At 39.0% G+C, this 23,762-nt stretch overlaps 1 protein-coding gene across 4 annotated transcripts in view; it reads left to right on the forward strand.

Annotated features, from left to right (window-relative positions):
• ETV1 (ETS variant transcription factor 1) overlaps positions 1-9,160 on the forward strand; it is a gene marked incomplete at its 5' end in the record, with an annotated part of 64,023 nt that extends 54,863 nt beyond the window's left edge. For all 4 annotated transcript variants that reach the window (XM_084280530.1, XM_084280531.1, XM_084280533.1 and 1 more), the window contains 3 exons: positions 2,386-2,555; positions 6,222-6,323; positions 8,818-9,160. In XM_084280530.1, coding sequence (XP_084136656.1) covers positions 2,386-2,555; positions 6,222-6,323; positions 8,818-9,039 — 494 coding nt within the window. In that variant the 3' untranslated portion in view covers positions 9,040-9,160. The remainder of the gene's footprint in view (positions 1-2,385; positions 2,556-6,221; positions 6,324-8,817) is intronic.
• Positions 9,161-23,762: the final 14,602 nt, after the last annotated feature.

The following is a 23,762-nucleotide window of genomic DNA, read 5'->3' on the forward strand; positions in this document are numbered from 1 at the left end:
GTTACTCTGATGTAAAATCAGTTTCCTGGTGTAACTCAGTTGATTTCAGATTTATTTCATTATAGACAAAGTAGATGGACTCAATATTTCTTGCTGGTGACTCTGTTAGTCTGCAACTTTGGGAAGTAATTTGGAAGCCAATTGCTGAAATTTGCTAGAGTGGCTTCTTTGTGTTAGTGTCTGTATGTCCAACTTTATTTATTTTAGCAGGAAAGATTAGATACATTCTGATAAACTTATGAATAGCTCTCTGACCATAAGCTAAAAGTAGAGCTAGAAAACTCTTGGGGTTTTTCTTGTGTTTTATTTTGTTTTGTTTTCCCCCGAGGATCACTTACACATATTACAAAACTATTGCGTGTCTAGCAGCGTTTCTTGTGTTTGCTGAAGAATGAGAGAGACTAAAATTAAAGTAACCCGAAGCATTACACATTCCTCAAATGGGGGTATCACGTGCCTTTTGGAGTTGGTAAGGAAAAGTGAGAAATAGAGGATTTAAAATAATATTAGACCCTAACTGAAGATTGCTCAATCCAGTACTGAACTGTCACTGGATTGATGTGTTTGCTGAAAGAGTGATTTATTGAAAGCCTGCTTTATGCCCTGGCTTTGGAATGTGTGCTTTTTCATTTTTTTTTCTTTTTAAAGCACATTGTGTCAGGGTTTTTTTCTTCCCCAAAAACATCTGTGGACCTGATCTGCTTTCAGTACCAGTGGCAAATTCACATTTACATTTATGGGAATGGGATCACACCCTGTACTAAAAGAGGTTAAAACTCTTCAGGAGTAGTGTTTGTCTCTCTGTCTTGAAAATCCTTTTTGTTTGTTTCGGTTTGTACAGGGAAGGGAATGAAAATGGAAAAGAAATAGAAAGTAAAAGAAATAAATGTTTGGTAATATTTGTGTGCTTCCAAAGCAAGCAGTTTGCTGCTAGCTTCTATGACTGTTGAGAGAACAGCTAGTACTCTGGAAGACTGATGTAGTGGTACAAATAAGTGTGTTTATGCTTGTAGCATGATGACTTTTGAGGAAAAAATAGCCCATGTGTTGTCAGGTTTTGGCTAGTAAAGTAAAAGTGGGCTAAACTCAGGTCTAGTCTTGATGTTTCAGAAATAGATTCCCAGCTGCTTTGTTTGAAATCAAAGATCGGCACAGGCAAAGAATCTGATCCTCTGTAATACTGCACTTGCTATTTGTGCCTTGCTCAGCTATCATTAAAAGAAAAATTCTGTCCTTGAGAAAGAAGGCCTCTCAGGACTGGAACTTGAACCTCACATAAACCAAAAAGCCTTGTGTTGATTTATTTGTTTTCCACAGCTATTGACTCAATTTTCTTTCCTGATTACAAAAGGAAGTGCTCCATTTTTAATATTATTATTCTTATTTTCACTACACAGAGCTGTTCTGCAATTGCCATCAGAGCATCCTAATGTTGTGGTTGAACATAAAGTCCTGGCTTTCTGTATTAAACAGGTCACACTACTTATTGGAGGGTATTGCTGTTTTGGTAGTTGAGGAGTTCTACCAGCATATCAAGGATTGCTGTCATTGTGTGCAGAAAAAAAAAAACGTTTTCTGCTTCAGCATCAGGCCTTTTAGCTGTTGTTTACATGAGTTGTTTAGTATGAATATGACTTAAAAACAACAGGGGCACAGTATGGATGTTGCAGGATGGCTTTTCATTGGCAGTTTTTGGAGCAGCTATCAGACTATTGTTATATTTTAAAAGCTTCCTCTGGACTTGAAATTTTAGAAAAGATCTGCTTTTCACGGGGAATACTAATCTAATATGTAGATAGGATTGAAAGTAATATGTACTTATATGCAAGTCCAATATGCCACAGAGGAACTCGCGTATCTGCAGGATTTGCATACCTATACATAAAGCACACGCTGTTTGAATTTGTTTGTCAAATTTTCCTTAGAAGTATTTGCATGCAAAAGAAGTTTCACTCAATGGGGTTCTGCAGCTATATGAAGCATACGTTACATTTCCCAAACTGGGGCTTGTGCAAAGTATAGTACACAAAAATAGTTCATGCTCTTTTAGATAGAGGGCATTGCAAAATGGTTTGCAAGCGAGATTTGCATGTATCAGAAGTAAGCAGGGATAGGCTTAGGGAGACTTCCATAAATCATCACTGAATTTAGGCACTTTTTAGTATATGCATATATAGTTTTAGTATACAGTAATACAGTATGTATTGCTGTAAGAGTGTTTACAATTAACAGTAGACAAGGAAATATTGCATTTATGGGTGATTGGGTAGGAGGAAATCTTTCCCTCTATTTTATTAAGCCTAATGATTACTGGTTTATCCCCACAAACCGAGTGATGATACATTTTGCACGTGGCTCATCTAATGTTTTTGCTGTTCTGTGCAGGTGATGTCAAACAGGAGCCAGGCATGTACCGCGAGGGACCTACGTATCAACGGCGAGGCTCGCTTCAGCTGTGGCAGTTCTTGGTAGCTCTTCTTGACGACCCATCAAACTCTCACTTCATAGCATGGACTGGCCGAGGCATGGAATTCAAGCTGATTGAGCCGGAGGAGGTGGGTTAGACTGACAACGTGCCCTGCCCTGCAACTTGAATAATACTCCTTTAGACTTAGGTCTTGTGTTTCTTCAGTTTTTTACTTCCGTACCACTTTAGGATGATGACAGAAAGGACTGGCCAGGGAAGTGCTTCAGGTAGGACAGAGATGTGGTTTAGCATAGACTTGATTCCTACTCCCACAAAATAATAAAAACATTGCAAGTGCTACATTTACAAAATACTCATCAATAATTGTGGGGCCCAGATTATTCAGAACCGCTTCATGGGTAGAACTGTGTTCCAAAATCCTCTGTAAACTTGTCCCTGAATAGTCTTTGAACACCAAATATTCTTCAGTGAGAAGATGTAGTAACTTGGAAATTTTCGGCTGTAGAATGAAAGACCTTTAAGTCAGCAGATGGCAGAAGAGGAAGTTAAGAATGTTAGACGGTAAAATTCCATCAAAATTATATAAACCCTCCTGTCTCTAGAGTTGTCTTCAGAATTTTCTGGCTTATCTGTACTGTTATATTGTTCAGTGCATACTTAGGTCATGCACGTGCACAGCTCCCTTGAACCATGAAGGGCTTATAGGGTAGGTAAAATCACTTGTATTGGTGAACATTTGCTGAAGCATGGCCTAGTTCACTTGTGTGATAAACAAGAATAAATCAAACGTTTTATTATGTAAACTTTTTTGAACTAGGTAACATTAAATAATCGACCTGGTGTTCTAAACAGCCATGGAAACTGTTAGAAAATCTAATGTGCCAGAATTTAATTGATTTCATTAGAGTTGTCAGAAAGCAGTGTTATTCTAGTCTACATTTTTGCCCCTTGGACAGGCTTGAGTAATAGAGGAGACAATTTTCTGTCAGGATCCCCTCTGAGTTAGAGCTGAGTAGGAAGGTTTGGGGGTGTAAGGCTGCTTCTGCGTTCCACCAGCTATTTCTGCCGTTTACCATCCATCTGCTGGCATAAGCAATCTGAAAGCTTTTTTGCATTTACATTACATTGTCTGCCAACAGCCCTACGGGGATGATAGAGTAGCTGGGGATGGAGACAGGACTGATGTCCCTTTCCTTCCTAACATGGTCTGGCTGAGGGGCAGGTTGCTGCAGGGCCCTGCGTGCTGGCTCTGTTTTATCTGAGCATCCCTTACAATAGTGATGGCCAGTGATGGCAGATACTGGTGCTCGATGTCTGAGGATTTGACCACAGAACAATTTCAGTCAATTTGATACTGAAACTTTGCTGGCAAGTCTTCAGCCTTAGCAGGCTACGTGGACTGCTTTGTTGTGTGGCCTGGCCCAGAACAGTGTGAAATCGTAGGCAAGATATCTGATTCCCCCCACACACACCCTGGTCTCAGTATTTTTTACCCTCTAAATTTTGTCTTGTTCTGGGGTACATCCAACATTTTTCAGGATCGAAGAAATTTATTGAAAAATGGTTTCCAGCAGATGGTGCAAAAACTTTATAGATTTTTATTAGCTAAGGAAAGAAAAATAACAAAACAAAGCCCTAGGATTTTCTTATTGTATTGGATATTCAGATTTAAGTTAACCAGCTTTGTGGCAGTTGCATTATGTTTTTAAGCAGATCTGGAGAAGACAGGCTACTTGAAACTTGCTCGCTCCTGTGTGCTCTCAGGGGAGTACAAAGGAGCCTGAGTTGTTTTCACATGAATGTCATGGATCTGAGAGAAACCGTTGATTAAAATAAGAATAGCCTATGGGAAGTTGCACTCTTCTGTTGGTTGCCAAGTGAAAATTGGAAGTCAATGACCTTGTTGGTTCAGCTGTGGCAGGTTAGGATGTCAATGACATGACCTTTCCATCCCATCCCTTTCTGGAGGTTTATTCCCTTGTAGAAAGGGTATCAACAAAAAATTAATATGTATGAGCTCCTTGAGCACCATAGTTCATTCAGCAAGTAGGTAACTCTGAACTATGGAGACTAAGAATTGGGTGTAGGTCCGTTTCTGCTGCCTTGTCATAGGGACAACAGCCTTCAGTAGGAAGGTGGGGTGAAAGGCTGGAAGCCTGAATCTCTCACACAGAGCAAGACTTAATAAATGCCGTGCAGTTCCTGGACAGGAAGACTCACTTAACGAGACTACTTCAGGACTTGCTTAATATTTAGGAATGTCCAAGTACCACACAATATAGCATATTCTCAACTATTATTTTGCTGTAGTTATCTTTGGTGTGTGTTTATTTATTATGCAAGCCTGTTATGTTAGGGGTTTTTTGGACTCTGACTAATGTAGAAAAAAACTTGGCAGGAATAAACAAAAGAATGATGTAGGCATGTGTTACAAAGATGGATAGGAGAATCAGGCTTATGCATCTAGGCCAAATCTACAGCTGGAATAAATTGACATGATTGGAGGTGTGTTTCAATATAGCTATAACATCGCTGAAGTTAGCAGAGCAATGATAATTTACATAAGCCTGAAAAGTTGTAGCTCTGAAAAGAAATAATTCTTTAAAAGAAAATTTAAAAATTACTGTCCAGATGGAGGTCAAAGGCATCGATTTGTTGTTCCTTACTGCCCTTCAGTTCTCAGTGTTGCATGTCACCTTTGGTTTGCATCGAAAGGCTCGAGATACCTGTGCTGAAGTTTCGTGGAGCTGCAGAGAAGCTGCTTGGCTGCTCTCTCCTTTTTTCCACAGCTGTATGCATGTGCACCTCGCAAACATTTTTATAACGTGCGCTTCCAAGAGTTCATGAGCTCCGAATATTTTTCCCCCTCTGGTGACATGATAGTCATTTGTACAGCCCGTAATTGAAATGTCACTGACAGCCGATTGTAGTTTCAGGTGGGGAATAAGCAGTTAAGCTTTTTAAACAAAAGGTCTCTTTGTCTAGAACTACCTTTCGCAATAAAACAGGAAGTGTAAAGGCAAGTAGAAATCATAAGTCAGAGCAGAAGGCATATTGTTCCCTGTGGAATGGCTTCATGACTTGCTTGCAACTCCCTTTTTATTATTATTATTTTAAGGGAAATTCTACAACTGCAACTATGAAATTTCTGTCCCATTTTTCTTATTACCCTGTGTGTAGTTCTTCCAAGAGATTACCGTGCCTCCTCTGATAATTCATTGTCTTCGCTGGAGTAATATTTGAGAGTGGGAGTGGGCTTTTGATTTCTATCTCTCCTAATAATCTCTGTATCACTGTCAATCCAAGTACAGTCTGTGTTAGTTCATGAACTAAGTGTTGTATGCATGTGTGTTTAGTATCACTTAGCCTCTTAGTCTGCTGGCAGCAAGGAAAACACAGGAGTAGTACAATTATCCACGTATTCAAAGTAAGAAAATTTTTCATCTTTCATGAAAGTTTTTGGTGGGACTTGATAAATACTTGTTGGCCATCATCTTTTTATATGACTTTATTTTTTCATCAGTTTTCTTTATTAAAAATGAACAAAAAAACCCTCAACCTTTGACCACATTTGCAAATAAGTAAGTCTGCTTCAAGTTTAATGGATGACTGTGTGTCAAATTAAAAATCATAGTAGCACATGGGAAATTCAGGTCACAGCAACCTTTTTTCTTGTGTTTATTCATTGCACCTGCAGGGTTCCCCTTCCTCTGTCCCCAAATAAAGTATTTGATGATAAGTTTTGCTTGTTAAATGCATTTAACAAATCAACGCTAATCCATTTTTCTGGCAGGTGGCACGTCGCTGGGGGATTCAGAAAAATAGGCCAGCTATGAACTATGATAAACTTAGCCGATCGCTTCGCTATTACTATGAAAAGGGAATCATGCAAAAGGTGAGTAGCTATTTTTGTATTAAATTACATCAGAGTGTTGCATGTTAATCCATAATTCCGCGTACAAGGAGTACTTGTAAACTGCACTGCTTGGGTAGGTTCTTCATCTGTTTAGGCAAATGCTAAGTTTTTTCACTTACCATTGGGATGTTTTTTTTCTATGTAAAAAGTGTCTGTGGCTTTAGTTCACACAATGCACATGATGATTATAGTGAAAGAGGTAGCATTCAAAAATATCCAAAAGAGCTTCCTGGCACCTGGGAAAGGCAAACAGTAGAGTACGATATGAATAATGTTTTGCAGATCTAAATTAGCTACCCAGCACTTAGGTACATTGGTAAGTGCAAGATAGGGGAGAAAAATGATACCTATTAAAATACCAAATACGTTAATATTTTACCAATAGTGGTGTTGTAATACCATTTTTAAGTGGAATTTAATATTTTATAATAGGCTGAATTATGAGAAATATTTAACAATAATTTATGTATAACAATCTGGTCTTGCTGACAGTATTCAACTCGTTCTTCTATGGTGGCTTGCTAATTTACATGGATGTTTTTAAACCTTGCCATGTAGTACTATGTAGATGGACTGAAAAATCAGTAGGAGAGAGACCTTTCTGCTGCATCTGTAGAATTAGTGGATGTGTTCAAAATTCGTAATGAACATCTTGTGTTATACAAGTTGTTCCCTATCTTTTCGCGGTAGCTTTGTGACCTGTGATGACTAATGCGTTTAAACCTGCCATTTGCCAATTCCATGAATGGAAACAAAGCTCTCAGCTCAAGTTACTGGGCAGCTTTTCCAGCACGGTTTGTGAAGTCTCGGCTTGGAATTGCCTCTGACAAGATCTCTTCCTATGATTATGAGATTGTTGTAGTGCTCTCCTTTTTCACTACCCACGAGCCAACTTGGACAGTGGTCTGGGCTAGTATTGGCTGGTGGTGCTTCAGCAGCACAGTGTCTCATCATTTTTGTGTATCACAAAACTGGGCATTGAGTCTGGGGAGAAGCAGAAATGCTTGATCTTGCTAGGCGGTGCTTTGGGCAGGGGAGATGTTCATTGCAGGGTAAAGCTCAGCTGCACTGGCAGTGGTGCTGATACCATTCAAAAGCAGCACAGAGGCACGAGCAAGCAGCAGAGAAAGTGGAACAACTCAAAAAGGTGGGGATGGGAATACCGGGATGCTGATAGTGCTGCCCAGCCCACATATCCATTTAGAATGAAAAGTTCACAAGTACTTCTGCCAGCTAGCTTGCTACATCTATAACTACTACTTTAATATCTACAAGAGTTTGTTTAACACACGTTTTAAAAGCTAGTTTGGATGCTTATTTTTCTGACAGTAGTGTTTGAGGTTTTGCTCTGGGATCACCCTATCTGGCCAGTTGATGTATGCTAGAAACTAATGGGGCTTATGGATTCATTGCAGGTTTCTTTTAGTGCATGTTTTGTGTATGCATGTACATTTTTTCCCCATTTGTTTTAAGTTAAACAATGATAACAGGTTGTGCACATGCCCAGTGCTATCAAACTTGCTGACATTAGGTGGATGAAAAAAATTCTACTCCAGATATGGCCTATACCAAAACTTCACATTTTTTGTAGAATAAGCAAGCTGAAATTTTAAGGAGGTGCTTCAGACTATTCTGCACCCATAAGAATTGAGTTAAGCTTGCAGTACTTTTGCCACTTGGATTCACTCACTTTTGATGCTGTGCTGGCTGGAGTTGCAAGAAGTAGACAGTACAATCCTCAAATTTCATAAATAGCAAGCATGTAGCATGGTTCATATTTTTTAACGTAATTCTTTAAATAAGGTGTTTGAGAAGGCAATATATTGACTTCTTAAAAGCAAAACAATTCTGTATGATTTTTATCATTCTTTAACTTTTAACTAGATGAAGCACAGACATTCAGTGCTATTTCTGAATAAGGGGAGACTTTAGGATCTTTGGACAAATTGCCCCTCCATAAGCAAATCCAAATGTCCCAGCTTTGCATGAGCAATTGCTAAGTACATATTAGCCTACGTATTTGCTTACGCTGTCCCTGTACAATCAGCATGCACTATAACTAAGTGCTTTTATACTCAAGTATGAATCAATCTACGTAAAGTGAAATTCAGATCTCTATCATGCAACGTGATTCTTTTTTCCACTTTGCACACAGAGTGTTGGACTTAGTCATTTTATTTTGCCACCGTAGTGACAATTTGTTTACATTTTCCACTAAGAATGGTTCCATTTGTGGTTAAGTATAGGAAACAATCGCAAACAAAGTAAAGATAGAATATAATATCTAGTCCATCTTCCAACAGGATATCATGGTTGGCAAAATCAAGAGCATGCTGCAGTCTGTTTCTGGAGATCTCTGTTGTCTTTGCTGTGTTGTTGCCTTAAGAAGTCTGCTGCTGCGTTATTAGTTGCGTAAGCCACGAGGCCTTATGCCGCACCTTTTTTATTTTTTCCTTCTTTTTGTTGTCCTAAGGTTGCTGGAGAAAGATACGTCTACAAGTTTGTTTGCGACCCTGAAGCGCTTTTCTCCATGGCTTTTCCAGACAACCAACGCCCCTTACTGAAGACTGACATGGAGCGCCACATCAATGAGGAGGACACTGTGCCTCTGTCCCACTTTGATGAGAGCATGGTCTACATGCAGGACGGTGGCTGCTGCAACACCCACCCCTATAATGAAGGCTATGTCTATTAACAACAGTGACATTGAAGGGGATGTTTTCCCCCTCCCTTAGGCTTCTCCTCTTTCACAAGACCCAGAGGAAAGCTGAATCGACTTCAGTTTGTTTTTTAAATAGTACACTAAAAGGGGCTTTTCCTGTTGCATTACTCCTATGGTCTGCCATGGACAGCGCACTTTATTTGAAAGGGGAGGGTTGGAACCTAAACGTTATTCTGTGTAACAGGAGGAAAAGGGTGGGTTTACTTTTTACTTAAGTTTGGGAAGGGAACATACAGGTTTTAAGTACAAAAAAGCTATATCATGTCTGTTTTGTTTCATATCAGCATAAGATATTGTACATTTTCTCTGGGTATCCGTAGTACAGTTAATTCTCATTGTGCAAAATAACCACTTGATGATGATATCGGCACAGCATGCCTAGGGCATTTGTTTCTTGCCATTCTTAATTGTCTTTCTGCAGTTATAAAAGAGAAGCAAAGCATATACCACAGCATTTAATTTAGAAGCCTTCAGTGGCAGACCTTGCACCTTGCCTCTGAGAGCAGGTATCTGTTTTCCCCTCTTCTTTTTTAAATTTTTTAAATGGCCTTGCAAATACATACTGTTTAATGACAGAGTGGCCATAATTACAGTGACCAAGCAGCAAAATCCCTGACTAGAGACTGCAAGCCGCATGCCGTATCTGGTGCCACATTGCCACACATATATGACCCATGCTATGGCTTAGACCTTTCAAGATCCATTTGAGGGTAGTAATTACATGTGGTAGGCTTTCTGATGATCATGTCAGCATTAAATACAGGATCGTGATCAGGAGGGAGAAAACATTTTGTATCCTTCCATTTCCTTTGGTACATAAATAAGTTATTTAATCAATAGGAATTAACTGTACTAAGTCACATATCTAATTATGCTGTTTAGACACAGCAAGCACTCCTTGAGAAAAATATCCAATACACTAAATAGGTACTTTAGTAATTTTTAGACACGGTACCCATTAATATGCATTTAAACCTTTTACTGCTGTGTTATGTTGATAACATATATAAATACTAGATAATGCTAATGCTTCTGCTGCTGTCTTTTTCTGTAATATTCTCTTTGATGCTGAATTTACTATGACCATTTATAAGCAATGCTGTAACTACAGGTAGCATTTCAGGACAAAATAGATGACTTGAACCATTTATTGCTTAGAAAAATAGCTTACGCCATAGCTGTGCTATAAGCAGCTTTTATGCGCATCCACAAATGACTAGTAAGCTTCAGCTTGCTAAGGAAAGCTCTGCAGAACCTTTTGTAATTTTCGGTGGAACAGAGATTTAGACGAACTGTCAAAGAAATACCATGAAGTCGCTGTATGACGTTGTAGTGCTGGCACTGATGTTACCAATCAACTTGTTTTGGACACTAAATGTAAATGTGATCAGATATGCTCGGAAGACAATTTAAATTTTGAGGGTTGTTTTTTTTTTTATTATTTTTGGTTGTTATTTTATCAAATAGTTTTCTTTTTTTGAGGGGTAATCTTTACCACAAGCCACACATGCTATTCTGTATGTAAAATGAAAAAAAAAAAATTGCCCTGACAAAACCCCAGAAGTTTTAAGTATTTATGAGCACCTTTTCAGAAATATAGTATTCCTTAGTTTGAATGGGGGGGGACAAGGGGTAAGATCTGGATATCTTTTTTTTCCCAGGGAAATTTCAATAGGCATTACACGGAGTACCTCATTTTCCTGTATTTCCAAGAATCGTGAGGAAAATGAATGCGCAATCACAAAACAACAAGAATAATTTTCATCATAATAGATGAATTTCAAAGACAATCCTAGGTGGTGGGTTAATTTTCCATCCTCTGTCAGTTAAGATGCTAGTTAATCTATGAATATTTTAATATGCAGTTAATCAAAAGTAGCCAAGTAGTGGTCACTAGAAACCACAGGTGCATAAAAACCATTTGGGCAGGTATTTAATTTACTCAGATCCATAAGACAAAATATTTTATGGGAGTGTATATATGCCTTAATATGTCACCTAATTCTGTCATCCGTAAGTCTCAATGGCATTTAAATTTTCAGTGATCAACTCAGAATCAGTAGTCTAAAGTTGCAGAACTGGCAAAAAGGAAAGGGAAAAGGTTGAGTAAGATTGTTTTTAAAAAAATGTGGTTTCCATTGAAATAAGGTTCAAATGAAACATGCTTTGATGAAAAGTCCTTGGATTGGTTTTGGTTCTTTAATGTCAGCACGGAGCGCCTCTTGCCTGTGGCAGGATGTGGGTATTTGGGAAAGGGGTTGGACAAAAGAGGAGGGGGAAGGGAAAAAAAAAAAAGAAAAAATGCATCAAATGTGTAATATTTAAGAAGAAATATATATATATCTGTATACGGTAGTGACTCACTGAACAAAACAAGCAATCAGACCAACATTACATGATCTCTCAGCAGAAGATATAAAAGTCTTTCACTGAACTGATTAACCCTTTTTAAAATGTACCTAAGAGGTTTATTTAAAGTCTGTTTTTATTCCACTTTTTTGTTTGTTTGGGGTTTGTTGGATTTTTTTGGGGGTGGGTTTTTTGTTTGGTTTGGGCTTTTTTTTTTCATTTGGGGTTTTCAGGTAGAATAATAAATCTGGCAGCTGATTTCTGCAAGATTGTTGTGTATTGGATTCATAACCATTTGGACTGGAGAGGCCCCTGCAGTAAGGTGGTTATTTTGAAGGTAGAGGTCTGTTCCTAGTGCCTTGAGTGGCTTCCTGAAAAATGCAACCAAAACAAAAAAAAGAAAAAAGTGGCGAGTATGTTCAATTCACATGTGAATTACAGCCGGGATTTAGATTGCCAAAGCGTTGTATTTGACTGACAAAAGGGAGGATGGTCTATGTAAATGTAGAGTGATTCCAACAAACAGCACTTAGATGTATTTACAGGGCATTTTAATACCCTATTGAATTTGAATGTGGGGTGGTTGGGGTGGGGGTGTTGGGGTTTTGTTTTGTTCATTGGGTTAGGGTTTTTTTTTTTTTACTTTTTGTTTTCAAGCTGTACCACAACTGGAGAGAGAAGGCAGGGTTCCCCTCTGGTTTTAGGAGGAGCCGTAATGGAGTTAGCTTGCGTGTGCTTTTGCCGCCCAGGGCGGTAGGCAGGATCACAGCAAGGCCCACGTACTGTGGGACAGCACGGGACTCCTCTGCCCTGACACTTCAGTCCCACACCAGTGGCTGAACAGAGGTGAAATCTGATAAGGATTTGGCGAATCCCCTCGGGGTCCATTTGAGAGGGTTAAGATTACAGGTTTACAGCAACACAAAAATTTGCTTTAGGAATATGACATCCTGAGACACCTTAAGCCTTTTCTCTCCAAGGTCACACCAGGCTAACTTTACCACACACCAACTACAGTGTAAATCTTAACATTACGTTCTCTGAAAGCATGAATTTCGTATGCTTGTCAGACCAAGTCTGCCTGCTTTACTTCCAGTCGGCTGCTGTGGTAACTGGGGGGAAACTGGGATACAGGAACATAAAGGATCATTTTCTCTGGTAATTCCCTGCAAAAAGAGCCCTTTGCATAGAATCTTTTCATCTTTGGGATCCTCTGGTACCTGGGACAATTCCCCAGGCATTAGTGCTTAGAGTTTTATTGCCCGTGACATCTGACCTGTTTGGGCTGCAAGTCCATCTTCACAGGACAATATAGTAAATATTTTTGCCTTGTTTGTGGGGTGGCTTTTTTTGTTTATTTGGTTTTTAATAGCAGGAAATACATCGATATGTGCCTGAGGATATGAAGAGGAAAACTTGGAATTGCTAATGGCTGTACTTTCTGCTCTGAAGAGCATTAGCTTCAGTTCATGTACTAGAGGTAATAGCACCCATGAACAGCCCTTTTCAGTGCTCATATTAATAGCACTGAGGATTCTCCCAAATAATCTTCAAAGATGTTTTGGGAGTCTTAATTAATATGGTAACTTAATTTTTCAGTTGTCTTTGCTGGTGGTTTGGAGGTTTTGTTGTGTGTTTGCTTTTTTGGTGGTTTGACTTTTTTTTTTTTTTTTTTTTAAAATCAGAGGCTACTCTGCTTGGAAAGAAGGTAGCAGATGGGAGCAGGTGCCTATGCCTCAGGAAATCCAGTTCAAAGTCCCCTGCATTTTGCTAAGATACCAGGCTGAGAACTAGAGCATCTGCTATGCATAACTGAGCCCTGCTTTCCTTGTCCTCTTACAGAACAGTGTATCTTCTGTTGCTTCTGCTACAGGAGGGATGGTAATCTCTGGCAGAGCAGGAGGAGCAAACTAGGGGCAGCAGCATTTTAAAATTACAAGAATACCCAGTGTATGTCTTTCAGATGCCTAAGAACCATAAATGTATCAGTGAAGCACTGTACCCTTCCACCCAGCTTTTGTGACTGTGTAGGTAGGTGTAGTTAACTGCATCTTTTACTTCAAGAGGTTGAAATACTGGTTTCGCCCTTGAACATCAATTTAATTTCTGTGGGAAGGAAATATCTGTGCCATCTTCTTATGTAATAGTCCGAAAATGGCTATGAAGAGTCTCGTTGACATTTTCCCAAACAACTATTTTTGCGTGAAAATGACACAGCAAACAGCACCAAAAGAAGGGGTAAATAAACTCTGAGAAGATATCTATACATCATGTTCTCCAAATGATAGGGATATTTGCCCTAGAAATACATGGCGCCCGCAATACGGCAGCAGAATTACCTACTTCCATTGGACTGCTCTCAAAAATACATGGCATACCCTGAAGATTTTGTTGGAAATGAGCTCCCGCTGTTAATAGAGGTTACAGGAAGGTACCCCTGAGGCACGGTCACAATCAAGCATTTGGATCTGCTGAGCTGCAACTCTTTGTCTTTACTGCTGTCATTTGGGTTTGTGTGTTAGATTTTTTTTTCCCCATTTTTGTTTTTGTTTTGGGTTTTTTGTTAGTTGGAGTAGCAATGAGCTGTTCATTTCAGAAGAAATTTCTCTCTTTTCCACGCTTCAGGTAACTGTGTGGATACTTTGGGTCTGAAATAGCATTTTTGCTGTCTAATCCACAATACAGGCTGTGACAGCTCCTTCCTGCTATCTAGAGAGTAGAGGTGATATGCTGCTCTTCTTTCCTCCTTCCCTTATGTGATAGGACCCAACTGATCTATGGGAAGATAGTTTAAACCAATTCTTTGCTCACCCATGATACTTTAGTGAATATTGTGCTCATTAGCTAGTTCGGCAGCACTTCATGGAAGCTCAGGTACAGAGTTGAGTGTTTTAGATGTACTGCAATGGGCTCTCTAAGGTGGCTTTCAGTCAAAGCCATGCATGGGGAGTGGCATATGGCTACATGACCTAAATAGAGGCAGAAGGAGGTGTTTTTGCAGAGGTGCCAGCTCCTTGGAGCTTGAGACAAACACTGAGCTTTGCTCAAATATGTAGTTAAGGCTGCTGCCTGGCCGGCTGGGGAGACCCTGCCCTGGAAGACCTGGTGAGGAGCTATGTGTGCATGTAGAAAGCTGGAAAGAGCATGACCTGGCATGCCTGGGTGAGACGGAGATGGGAAGAAGTCTGTCAGGGGCAATCTGGCCCTACCAACTAGCTAATCCAGAGCTGATTAGTACAGGAAGGAAGAGGTTATATGGCCAATATAGTAAATCACAGAGATAATTATTTGAAAGACATGCTGCAGGAGAATCATAAGAAATGATGGAAAGTAATAAACTCTGTAAACAGCAGTGATTTTTTTAAGACCCCAGTGCTTGTGGGAGTGCTTCAGGAAAAGGAAGATAGAAAGTAACGCACAGAAAGGGACAATAATAATAGATGAGAACAACAGGAGTCAAATCATGAACTGCATTAGGGGACCTGGAAGATTGCAGTGTTTTAGATAAGGAAGGGACTGAGATAAGTTTAGAGTCAGTAAACTGAGATAAGAGCGAGGGAGAGAAGGTAATTGGTGGCAGTGCACTCTGTGGTCAGTGGGCCAAATGTGTTCAACTAACAGAGCTGCACTAGGGTTGCGTTTGGCCCTGGTAGTACATCCCGAGGGACAGGAGTATCAGAACTGGCTTTGGAGCAATTGTTGATAATTTAGTGAAACCATCTGCACAGTGTTTGGTAGCTGTTAAAAGAGCAAACAAGATACTGGAATATGCAGAGAGTGTTCTGGGCTATAAATGTAGTGACTTTATTGTCCCGCTATATTAAAACAAACCAAAACAAAACAGAATACCTTACAGAATAATGGATCAAATTGTGTGTTGTGTTGATGTAAATCAACTCGGTTTCCTTGAAGTCAGCTAAGCAGTTTTATGCTAACAGAATCTGTGGTCTTTTTTTAGTAGTGTGTGTTTAGTGAGGTATATACACAGGACACGTTAGGTTATTCAGAAAGATACACAAATGTTCAAGACCTGGGGCATAGGATGAGACTTTAATAAAAGATGTAATTAAAGAAAAATGTATGTCTTCTGAATTCTACTGATGTAGCCAACTCATTCCATTTTTGTATAAATCTCTCTGCTGGAGCTCTGTGCATCCTTTTCATTCTTACTGTGGTCTTTTTTGGGACCAATGCTGGCAGACTGTACATGCTGGAGTCCCTGCTACATGTGGCTCGGCTTTGGTCTCTGCAAAGGAGGCTGGGATTAGTAGGGTCAGGCTGCCTTCCCCGCTCTTTGTGAAGATCATGTGGACATTTAGAAGTCTTAAGGAGGGCACTGATCTTCCAGCCTTTCTCAGGACTAGCTAATTTCAGGTATGTTGCAGATTTAGCCACGAAGACTAGACTTGCAAAGGAATTTCAGCCACTACTCTGCTCCAAATTACAAGGCTCTGTGAGGCCAGCCATAAGTATTTAGGATATCTAAGAGTCTCCACAAAATCATTCAAAAGCTGAACCAGGGCTCTTCTGCTTCCAGCAGGAATGAAATGTAGGAGACAAAATGACTGAAGATCTAGACCTGCATCTACACAGAAATACAATTAATACTTTTCTATTACTATTTTGGGGTTTCATCTTGACACGGCAGGAGGGAATTCATAAGAATTGAGGCAGTTGGATGTTTCTTTGGACCCCAGAATAGATACCTACACCCAGAAAAGAACTGTTAGTTTTATTCTGTACATGCATGTGCGTGCTCTTGCATTCAAGCTTTCACGAACTTGTTTTTTTGGTGTTTAATTCCTCCTCATACATAGGGGAATCTTCTGATCAGTAACAAATTATCTTTTAAACACTGTAAAGCTCTACTTTATGTAGGTTTTTTTGTGAGTGTAGCTTTGATTGAAGAATCACTGCCACATAAGGAAATGTCAGTTCCTGGAACTGTGCAATCCATTAAATTGAATAGTTTCTGTGATCATGATCTAGCCTTGGGTAAGTGACATCACTTGGCTGTGTCACAACCAGTCCTTGAACCTCAATTTGGCTTACTAATGCATTATGCCAGCTAAATGCCAGGAAAGCAGCTCCCCACATCATGCAACCTTTTCTTGTCCCTCTGACTGCTTCTGCAGTTCTGATCACCACAGCTAGTTTATGGGATACCTAGAAATATACTGACAGATGTTGTAAGAAGCAACAAGGCTTAAAAATGGCTGTTATATTAGCAGAAACTTAGAGGGATTCAACTTGTGAGTTGAATAAAATCAAAGTCTATAAGATCACGAATTGCTTGGAGAAAAGAATAGGGAATCAAAATTTATGGGGTCTCATAACAAGTTTATTGAGGGGGGCAATCGAAAAAATAAAAGCCATTGAGGCATGTAAGGGTCATTAAGGAAGTACTTTATCACACAGCACGATTATTAGCCTGTGAAATTTATTGATGTATTTTGGGTGGCACAAGTCTTAAATGAATTAAGAAAAATTGCTTAGACAATTCTGTGGAAGAAATGGCCGAGAATCATTCCCAACTACAGTTATGAATTCTCCAAATCAGGAAGCCCCTAATGCAGAGACTGTCAAACCTTCAGAGGACTTCAGAGTCACCCTCTTTCTATATGCACTTTCTAAACAGTGATGCTGGTCTCTCCTGGATGGATGGACCTTTGGCTACAGGTGAGTAAAGCATTATCTCCTGGAAGTGTGTATTATTTGAAATGAAGGCACAACATTCTGGTGGTACAAGGTAGTGTTCTGTATCCTGCATTTTGTTTTGGTCCTGCGATTGAACTAAAAAGGATGTAACACAACTGGCTTAAGGAGTTTGGGTTTTTTTGCACTAAATCTGTGAATTTGAACCTGGAATCTTTTTTCTCTAGAATTTATTTTCCTTGGTAACAAACACATCCTTTACAAAGAGCTATTGTCATCTTGGCATGTGATTACTAAGCTGCTGACATTAGGGTTGGAGTTAATTTTAAAGGGAGAAGGAAAACATTTGCTGCATTTGTGTTTAGCTGGGAATTACATGTCTCCAAAACAAAACCAAAAAACCCCAAAAACCCACAAACCCCAAAGAATAAACAACCAAGAACAAAATTTTATATTGTTTTATGTCCCTGTCATGTAACACCTGGCATTTCACCGTGTTTTCTCTCTGTGTGGTATTTGTGCACATAGCAAGCTAAGGCTATTCAGTAACATATAGAGTTGAAGCCCAGTTCGGAAGTAATAACCCCCTCGAAGTAAGGAGAGAGAGAAAAACGCACTAATGAAGCTCTTTCCCTTCTCATATTGCCTCTAACTGTATCAATAACTTATTCCATAATGCTCTAAGTTCCATCCTCAACAGATAACATTAAGCAGTACATATCCTAATTTCATCAGACTTGGACTCTTGCTTAAAACCTTAGGTGACTTCATGCATTTATATCAATTCTATCAACAGACCAGTACATCTGACTCTTTGAAAGCAGGTGTGGATCAACACAGAGATTTCTCGTGACAAGATGGTTTGGATTTTGGTGGGATGGTTTTGACAAGCACAGACAGCAAGAGACCCAAATGTCTCACACAAAATAATAGAAAAAGCTCCAGAAATGCTGTGTATGTGGTGTCTTCACTTACGGATATTGCTGGAAGACAAAAGGCAGGATTATTTGGCTGATTTGTGTTACTTGGGGATGACCCTGTGCATAAAATGTAATGGGAAGTCAGTATTTCTGAAAATTTATGTAAGAGGATCTAGGCAGAGAAGCATGACCTGCTGACTCATTGTCCCAAAATGGTGTCAGTCTAAAATATCATTGCAAGCATGAGCTGATTTCCCATACAAGCCTATATGGGACAGTTAGGAGTTCCATATATTAGGAGGACAGTGTCACGTATGGCTCTATCCTGTAGGGAAGAGCAAAGAAAGAATCCTGACACCATTAAGCACAGGTCTTACTGAAAATTTGCATCTACAAGCTATAAATTGTAATTCACAAGAAATAAAAATTAGTTTAGGATGATTTGCTTGGAGACCTTGAATTCTGGGGCATCAGATGAATTCAGCTTCTGGTGTACAGCACATCCAGGATCCCCTTTCTGTCTAGATGTTTCAGGAGCTCAAGCCAATGAATTTTTTGCACAATATGAAATGCTCTCAAATTTGCAGAGAAAAAGTCCATCTGGAATATTCGGCCAGATGTATTAAAGTCATCATGTTAAAAACTGTTACTCTCTGTTGGTAAGTTAAAATAATGGGAATCGGTGCATAGACAGCAACATTATTGCTAAAGAAAAGGATCCAGAGGAGCTTATATACATAGCAAAAAGGACATGAAGAAAAGCAAGCCCGTCCAATGTCTCAGGTTTTTTAATGTCTATGTGGGTATGGGGTAGCTTCCTTTTTTCACATGACCTTGCTTTATGAGGGGAAAAATAAGCCTCCCCTTAAATATCCAATAGCTGCCAAACTTCCTAATATTTTTCTTTAATCTTATAGTTGAAATTCAGATTTAAAGCTGAAGCATGTAACCCACTCCTTTGTTGCTACGCCATAATTATAGAATACATCGTGGAGCTGTGTGGTGTAAGGTTTTCATTGACATGGATGTGAAGGAGATATATTACCGTACCCAAGCTGCTTGTTATTTCCATGATGTTTATTTGTGAAAGCAGAAGTATATTTTACAGCTCCTCCTTGCAAAATAGAAAAGGCTTTTATAGCAACATTCACAGGCATCTTTTGTTTTCTCTGAGCCTCATATGCTGGGGGGGAAAAAAAAACAAAAAGGACCAAACTGTTCTTCAAATGTTTAGCCTTTTTTTAATAATGACACAGGTTTTGTAATTTGTCTGCCTATGAAGTTAACAATTGCAACTGAAAGTCTAAGGTCCTGATGACACAGGATGTGGAAGTGAGATCAGAGTGTCTTAGAGAAGTAGCACTCACGTGCATATTCAAAGTGCTTCTTTCAAGAAAAGTTATGATCATTTCAAACACTTGTAAGATAGAAGCTGATGTTTCCTGTCTTGCCTAAACTTCTACTAGAAGCTGAGTTAATGTGGTTGAGTCTATCTCAAGCTGTTTTCTTGCTGTTTTGCTGAAACAATGAAAATTGTCTTACATCTTCCCTGTAATGGGTTTCTCTGTGCCTAAATTGTCTGAGGAAATGTAGGGGTTCTTCAGGAGAAGACCTGGCCAAGCCAGGCTGAAGTAGTTCTGTTGTGGCTGTGGAAATGGAGAGAAATGCAATAGGAAAGAAGAAACCTTTCACCTGCAAACAATAGGGCCTTTGAGACATTTTATATATTACTGTTATCATCTATTTTCTGTGTAAAGACTCAGAAATTTCAAGCTATAAATTTATCATGATAAGGCTATAGGATACTCTAAAAATGCCTTGAGAATTCAGGCTTTGAGGACTTTTCCTAGGATTTTCCTCATCTGAAAATCTCAGGGTCTATAAGCTTACTAAGATGTCAGTTATAACATTCTGAATGGTTTTCTAGGTGAAGAAAACTGTTTTTAAGGAGGATCTGAGTTTTAACAAAATTACTCAATTTTGATCTTTAGTCTGTTGTAATTTAGGCAAGAAAGTACATTTTGTGGGAAAAGAAAGAAAACTTTATCCTTAAAAAAAAAAAAATAATTTTTTTCAGCATGCTGGAATGGGAGGTTGCCCGATGGAGCAGGAAAAATAAAGTTAAAAATTCATTGATAATTACAGTTGACATATAGCTTTGTGATTTACAACATGGATGCTATTCATGTACATAGACTCTATAGGCACTTTATATAATAGCCATGTAATTAATGTATACATTATTAATATATAAGTGCTTCTATTAAGAGATGTCATTAATGATCCTGCCATCCTGAAGCTGTAAGGCACAACTTAGTGTGATCCCCATAAAATACTTGTTCCGGTCTGTCAAAATTAGGCAAAAAAGCTGGAGTAAATTCTTCCCAGCCCATAAAATTTCCTAATAAAAGTATTTCAGAAGCAGCCAGTCTTGCTTCCCTGGAAAGGGAACACACAGCTTGATTTCTGGTGAGGCAGGTAGAAAAAAATATGGAAGTGGACCAAGGAGAACTTAAACCAAACTGACAACAGTCAGATTTTAGGAACAGACTAGAGGAAGACCTGCATCAATATATAATATATTCAGGTAAAAAACATAAAACTTTTTGTTTCTCCTTTTTGCAGTTTCAAAATGGATGTGGAAATTAGAAAAGGACTGAGAATCTGTTCCAAGAAGAACATTTAACAGATTCCTCTTACTGCCATGAGTTAATCCATTTATTTGCTGCAAGTTTCTGCTTAAAAATAGAAAAAAAAAATCAGCTTCCCCTGAGAATTGTGAAATAGAGAGTCTTCAGAAGACTTCAAGGAAGCGAATAATAATTAGTGAGTTTAAGGTTAAGTATAATAACTATGACAGGTAGCAGAGACTGTCGGATTGGAAATATCAACCCTGTCACAAGAAGTTAGAGAGAAGAATATTTAGTCACAATGTTTTAATGTACACAGTTCAAATGCTTTCTCTCAGTCTGCCTTAAGATCTACAGACTTGATGTTCCTCTGCCTCCTTTACACACGTCTGTGATGTGTGGCTTCCTGAACACGCAAACACTCTCTGGGCCAGGTGGGAAGTCTGAACTGTGAGGGGACAGAAATTAATGGCCAAACACAATCTGAAGCATCATTTTTTTGTCAACATTTGCTGACAGTAGAACTCCACTTAATGCCTTGGCAAAATGTCCAGCATTTTAGTGTTGCAAAAAATTTCTCTGTACAGTTTAGATAAAACAAGAACCCTGAATTCTGTTGAATTCAACTAGACTAGATCCAAGATATCCCTACTCTACCTCATTATCATATGGATGAAGCAAATCTTGTATGCCTTATTGGAGGGGTTTTTTTTGTGTTTACTTGCTATGAGGACACTGATTCATTCTGCCTCTGCCCTTTCTTTATACATTTATTCTTGTATAGAGGGTGTGAATCGAGCAAGGTCAAACCAATCAGCTCAAATGCAAATGAAGATAAGTAAAGAACTGGGCTGTGACATGCAGTTGTTTGCTGTCTTCTCCATGCAAATATAAGAGTTTTTCTTCTTTTGTGGTGTTTTTTGAGCTGTAACAGGCTATACTTTTTTTTTATTCCATACCTCTCTTGTCACCACCAGAGCATTGTATCTGCTGTTTCTTCTCTTCAGATAAGAAAAATCCTTTTTTCTTTTTGTTCCATGTACTTCATTTGGCTTGGGTTCTTCTTCCATCTTTTCCCTTCTCAGGAAGCTAAGACAGATATATCAATGTATTCAGATGGGTTAAAGTGTCTTACACATGGCAGAGAATACAAAATGCAAGTTTCCACAACCTTTAGTCTCAGCGTATTTGAACATAAACACCATTAGAATTCTATACAAGGATATTATACATTATTAAATACATCTTGCTTGCTGACACATATGGACAGAACCATTTCAAACCCTTACTTGGCCTGCTAGGTCAAGAGGGAAAGATGTTCATCATCAACTTGTGACCCAAGCAGTCTGGGTTGTGTTTCCAGCACTGCTGGTGCCCTTTTGCAAAGCTCCTTATTTTTCTGTTACCCCTTGTGACACACAGGATTCTCCTGTCTTTGTAAAATGGTTTGAGATCTACAGAAAGAAATATTCTGTAGCAGCTAATAATTAATGCCACTGACAGGTTATATCAGCCTTTGGTGTTCAACTTGCACGCTTTCAGTTCTAGTACCTTTGGATCATGAGCTGTTTTTTCAAAACAAGAAAACTTGTGTTTCTTCATTGAAATATGCCCTGATTACACCTAATGTATTACCAGGGACAAGCTCCCCGAGGAAATATTAAGTATCTATTTTGTGACTAATACATTGTAAAAATTGCATGAGAAGTATAAAAATATGTTTGCATGGGAGTTATTGGGAAAAGTCGATACCTTTCATAGCGCGTGTTTCAGCATATGAATAGCCTTCAGCCATGTGCAAAGTTATTTTAGAGGACATTACCTCACTAAAAGTCAGTTGAGTCAAGGTGACTTCTGTACTTCGGAGATACAGCAAAAGATAAGCATTTACCTGAGGTTCTCCATATTCCTAAGCAGGTATGAGCTTTGTAACTTCACTGAATGCTATACAATTCTTCCTCACAATATTATAGGATCAGAAAGTGTATTTCCTGCTTTATAGGTACATATTGAGATATGGGTAAGGAATGGCCCCACAAGGATTCATTTGATCTGGAGCTGAATCCATCTGCATTTAGGTTAGTGACTGTGCACTGGATGCAATTTCCTACTTCTCCACGCACAGAGTCTCTAAGGAATTCTTCTGACGGGGGCTATGTGAGCCTCATAAGGAGCAGTACATTCAGACAAAGCCCTTGCACTGAACTCCAACCCCACCTTAGTTGTCTGCTGTGGAATTTAGCATGACTGCAGTTCTTTCCTAGACTGGAGGTCAAGATAACTGACAGGAGTTCAGTGGGAAGGGAAAGATACAGGTCCCATGGAAAGCTCAGCACTGTTTTGGCTGATAAGCAGTTTCATACAACTGTTAGGTACAAGGAGTTTAGGGAGCCAAGTACTCTATTGTCGTGTTTTGGTCCTCCTCCTATTTGAAATTTTCACAAGATGTCTTAGCATCTGACGTTAGGGGCCAATCCTAGATTTCTGCAGGAGCGCAGTCAGGACAGGCATCTCCTGCTAATCAGGATCCATAATGGCAGCTCCACTCAACTGAAAAGGATAGGATCAAGTTGATGATTTTGGAGGTTTTGTAATATTAATAAGAGAAAAAATGAAGTGGAGTCCTTGCACATCAGATATGGTCTGCATTTACTAGGAGGCTGTTTTGTCTCATACAGTTCCATCTATGCCTAAAGTATTTTGTAGAATTGAAGGAATGATGGAGCAATACTGAATAAGTAACGTTTTTAGTACCATCCCCTGGCTCACAAACCAGGCTGTGTAGCAGTTGCATATTTTTTTTTCGTAAAAGTGGGGAATTAAGGACAGTTCTTAATTTTTCACTCTTAATAAATTCATTCAGTAGGCTAAAGATCTACTATGTGATCCATCCAAATCACAATGACCTTTCTTTGAACATGCATTATCAGAAGTACAGCATGAGCATGGCTCATATGAGACCTCAAAATTTGTTTGCTTTTGCACCTAATGCCAGAACTTAAACTTTATTCTCCTAAGGCTGAGAGGCTAATGTACTAATTTACATTGCCACGCAGCTGCCTATTTGGTTGAGTTTTCTTTTCTTCTCACAGAAGGTTAATTTCCATAAAAGGGATTTTGATTTGACTGGGCTTGTTTGGAC

The sequence above is a fragment of the Gallinula chloropus genome (genome assembly GCF_964237585.1).
Source record: "Gallinula chloropus genome assembly, chromosome: 2".
In the NCBI taxonomy this organism is placed as follows: Eukaryota; Metazoa; Chordata; class Aves; order Gruiformes; family Rallidae; genus Gallinula; species Gallinula chloropus.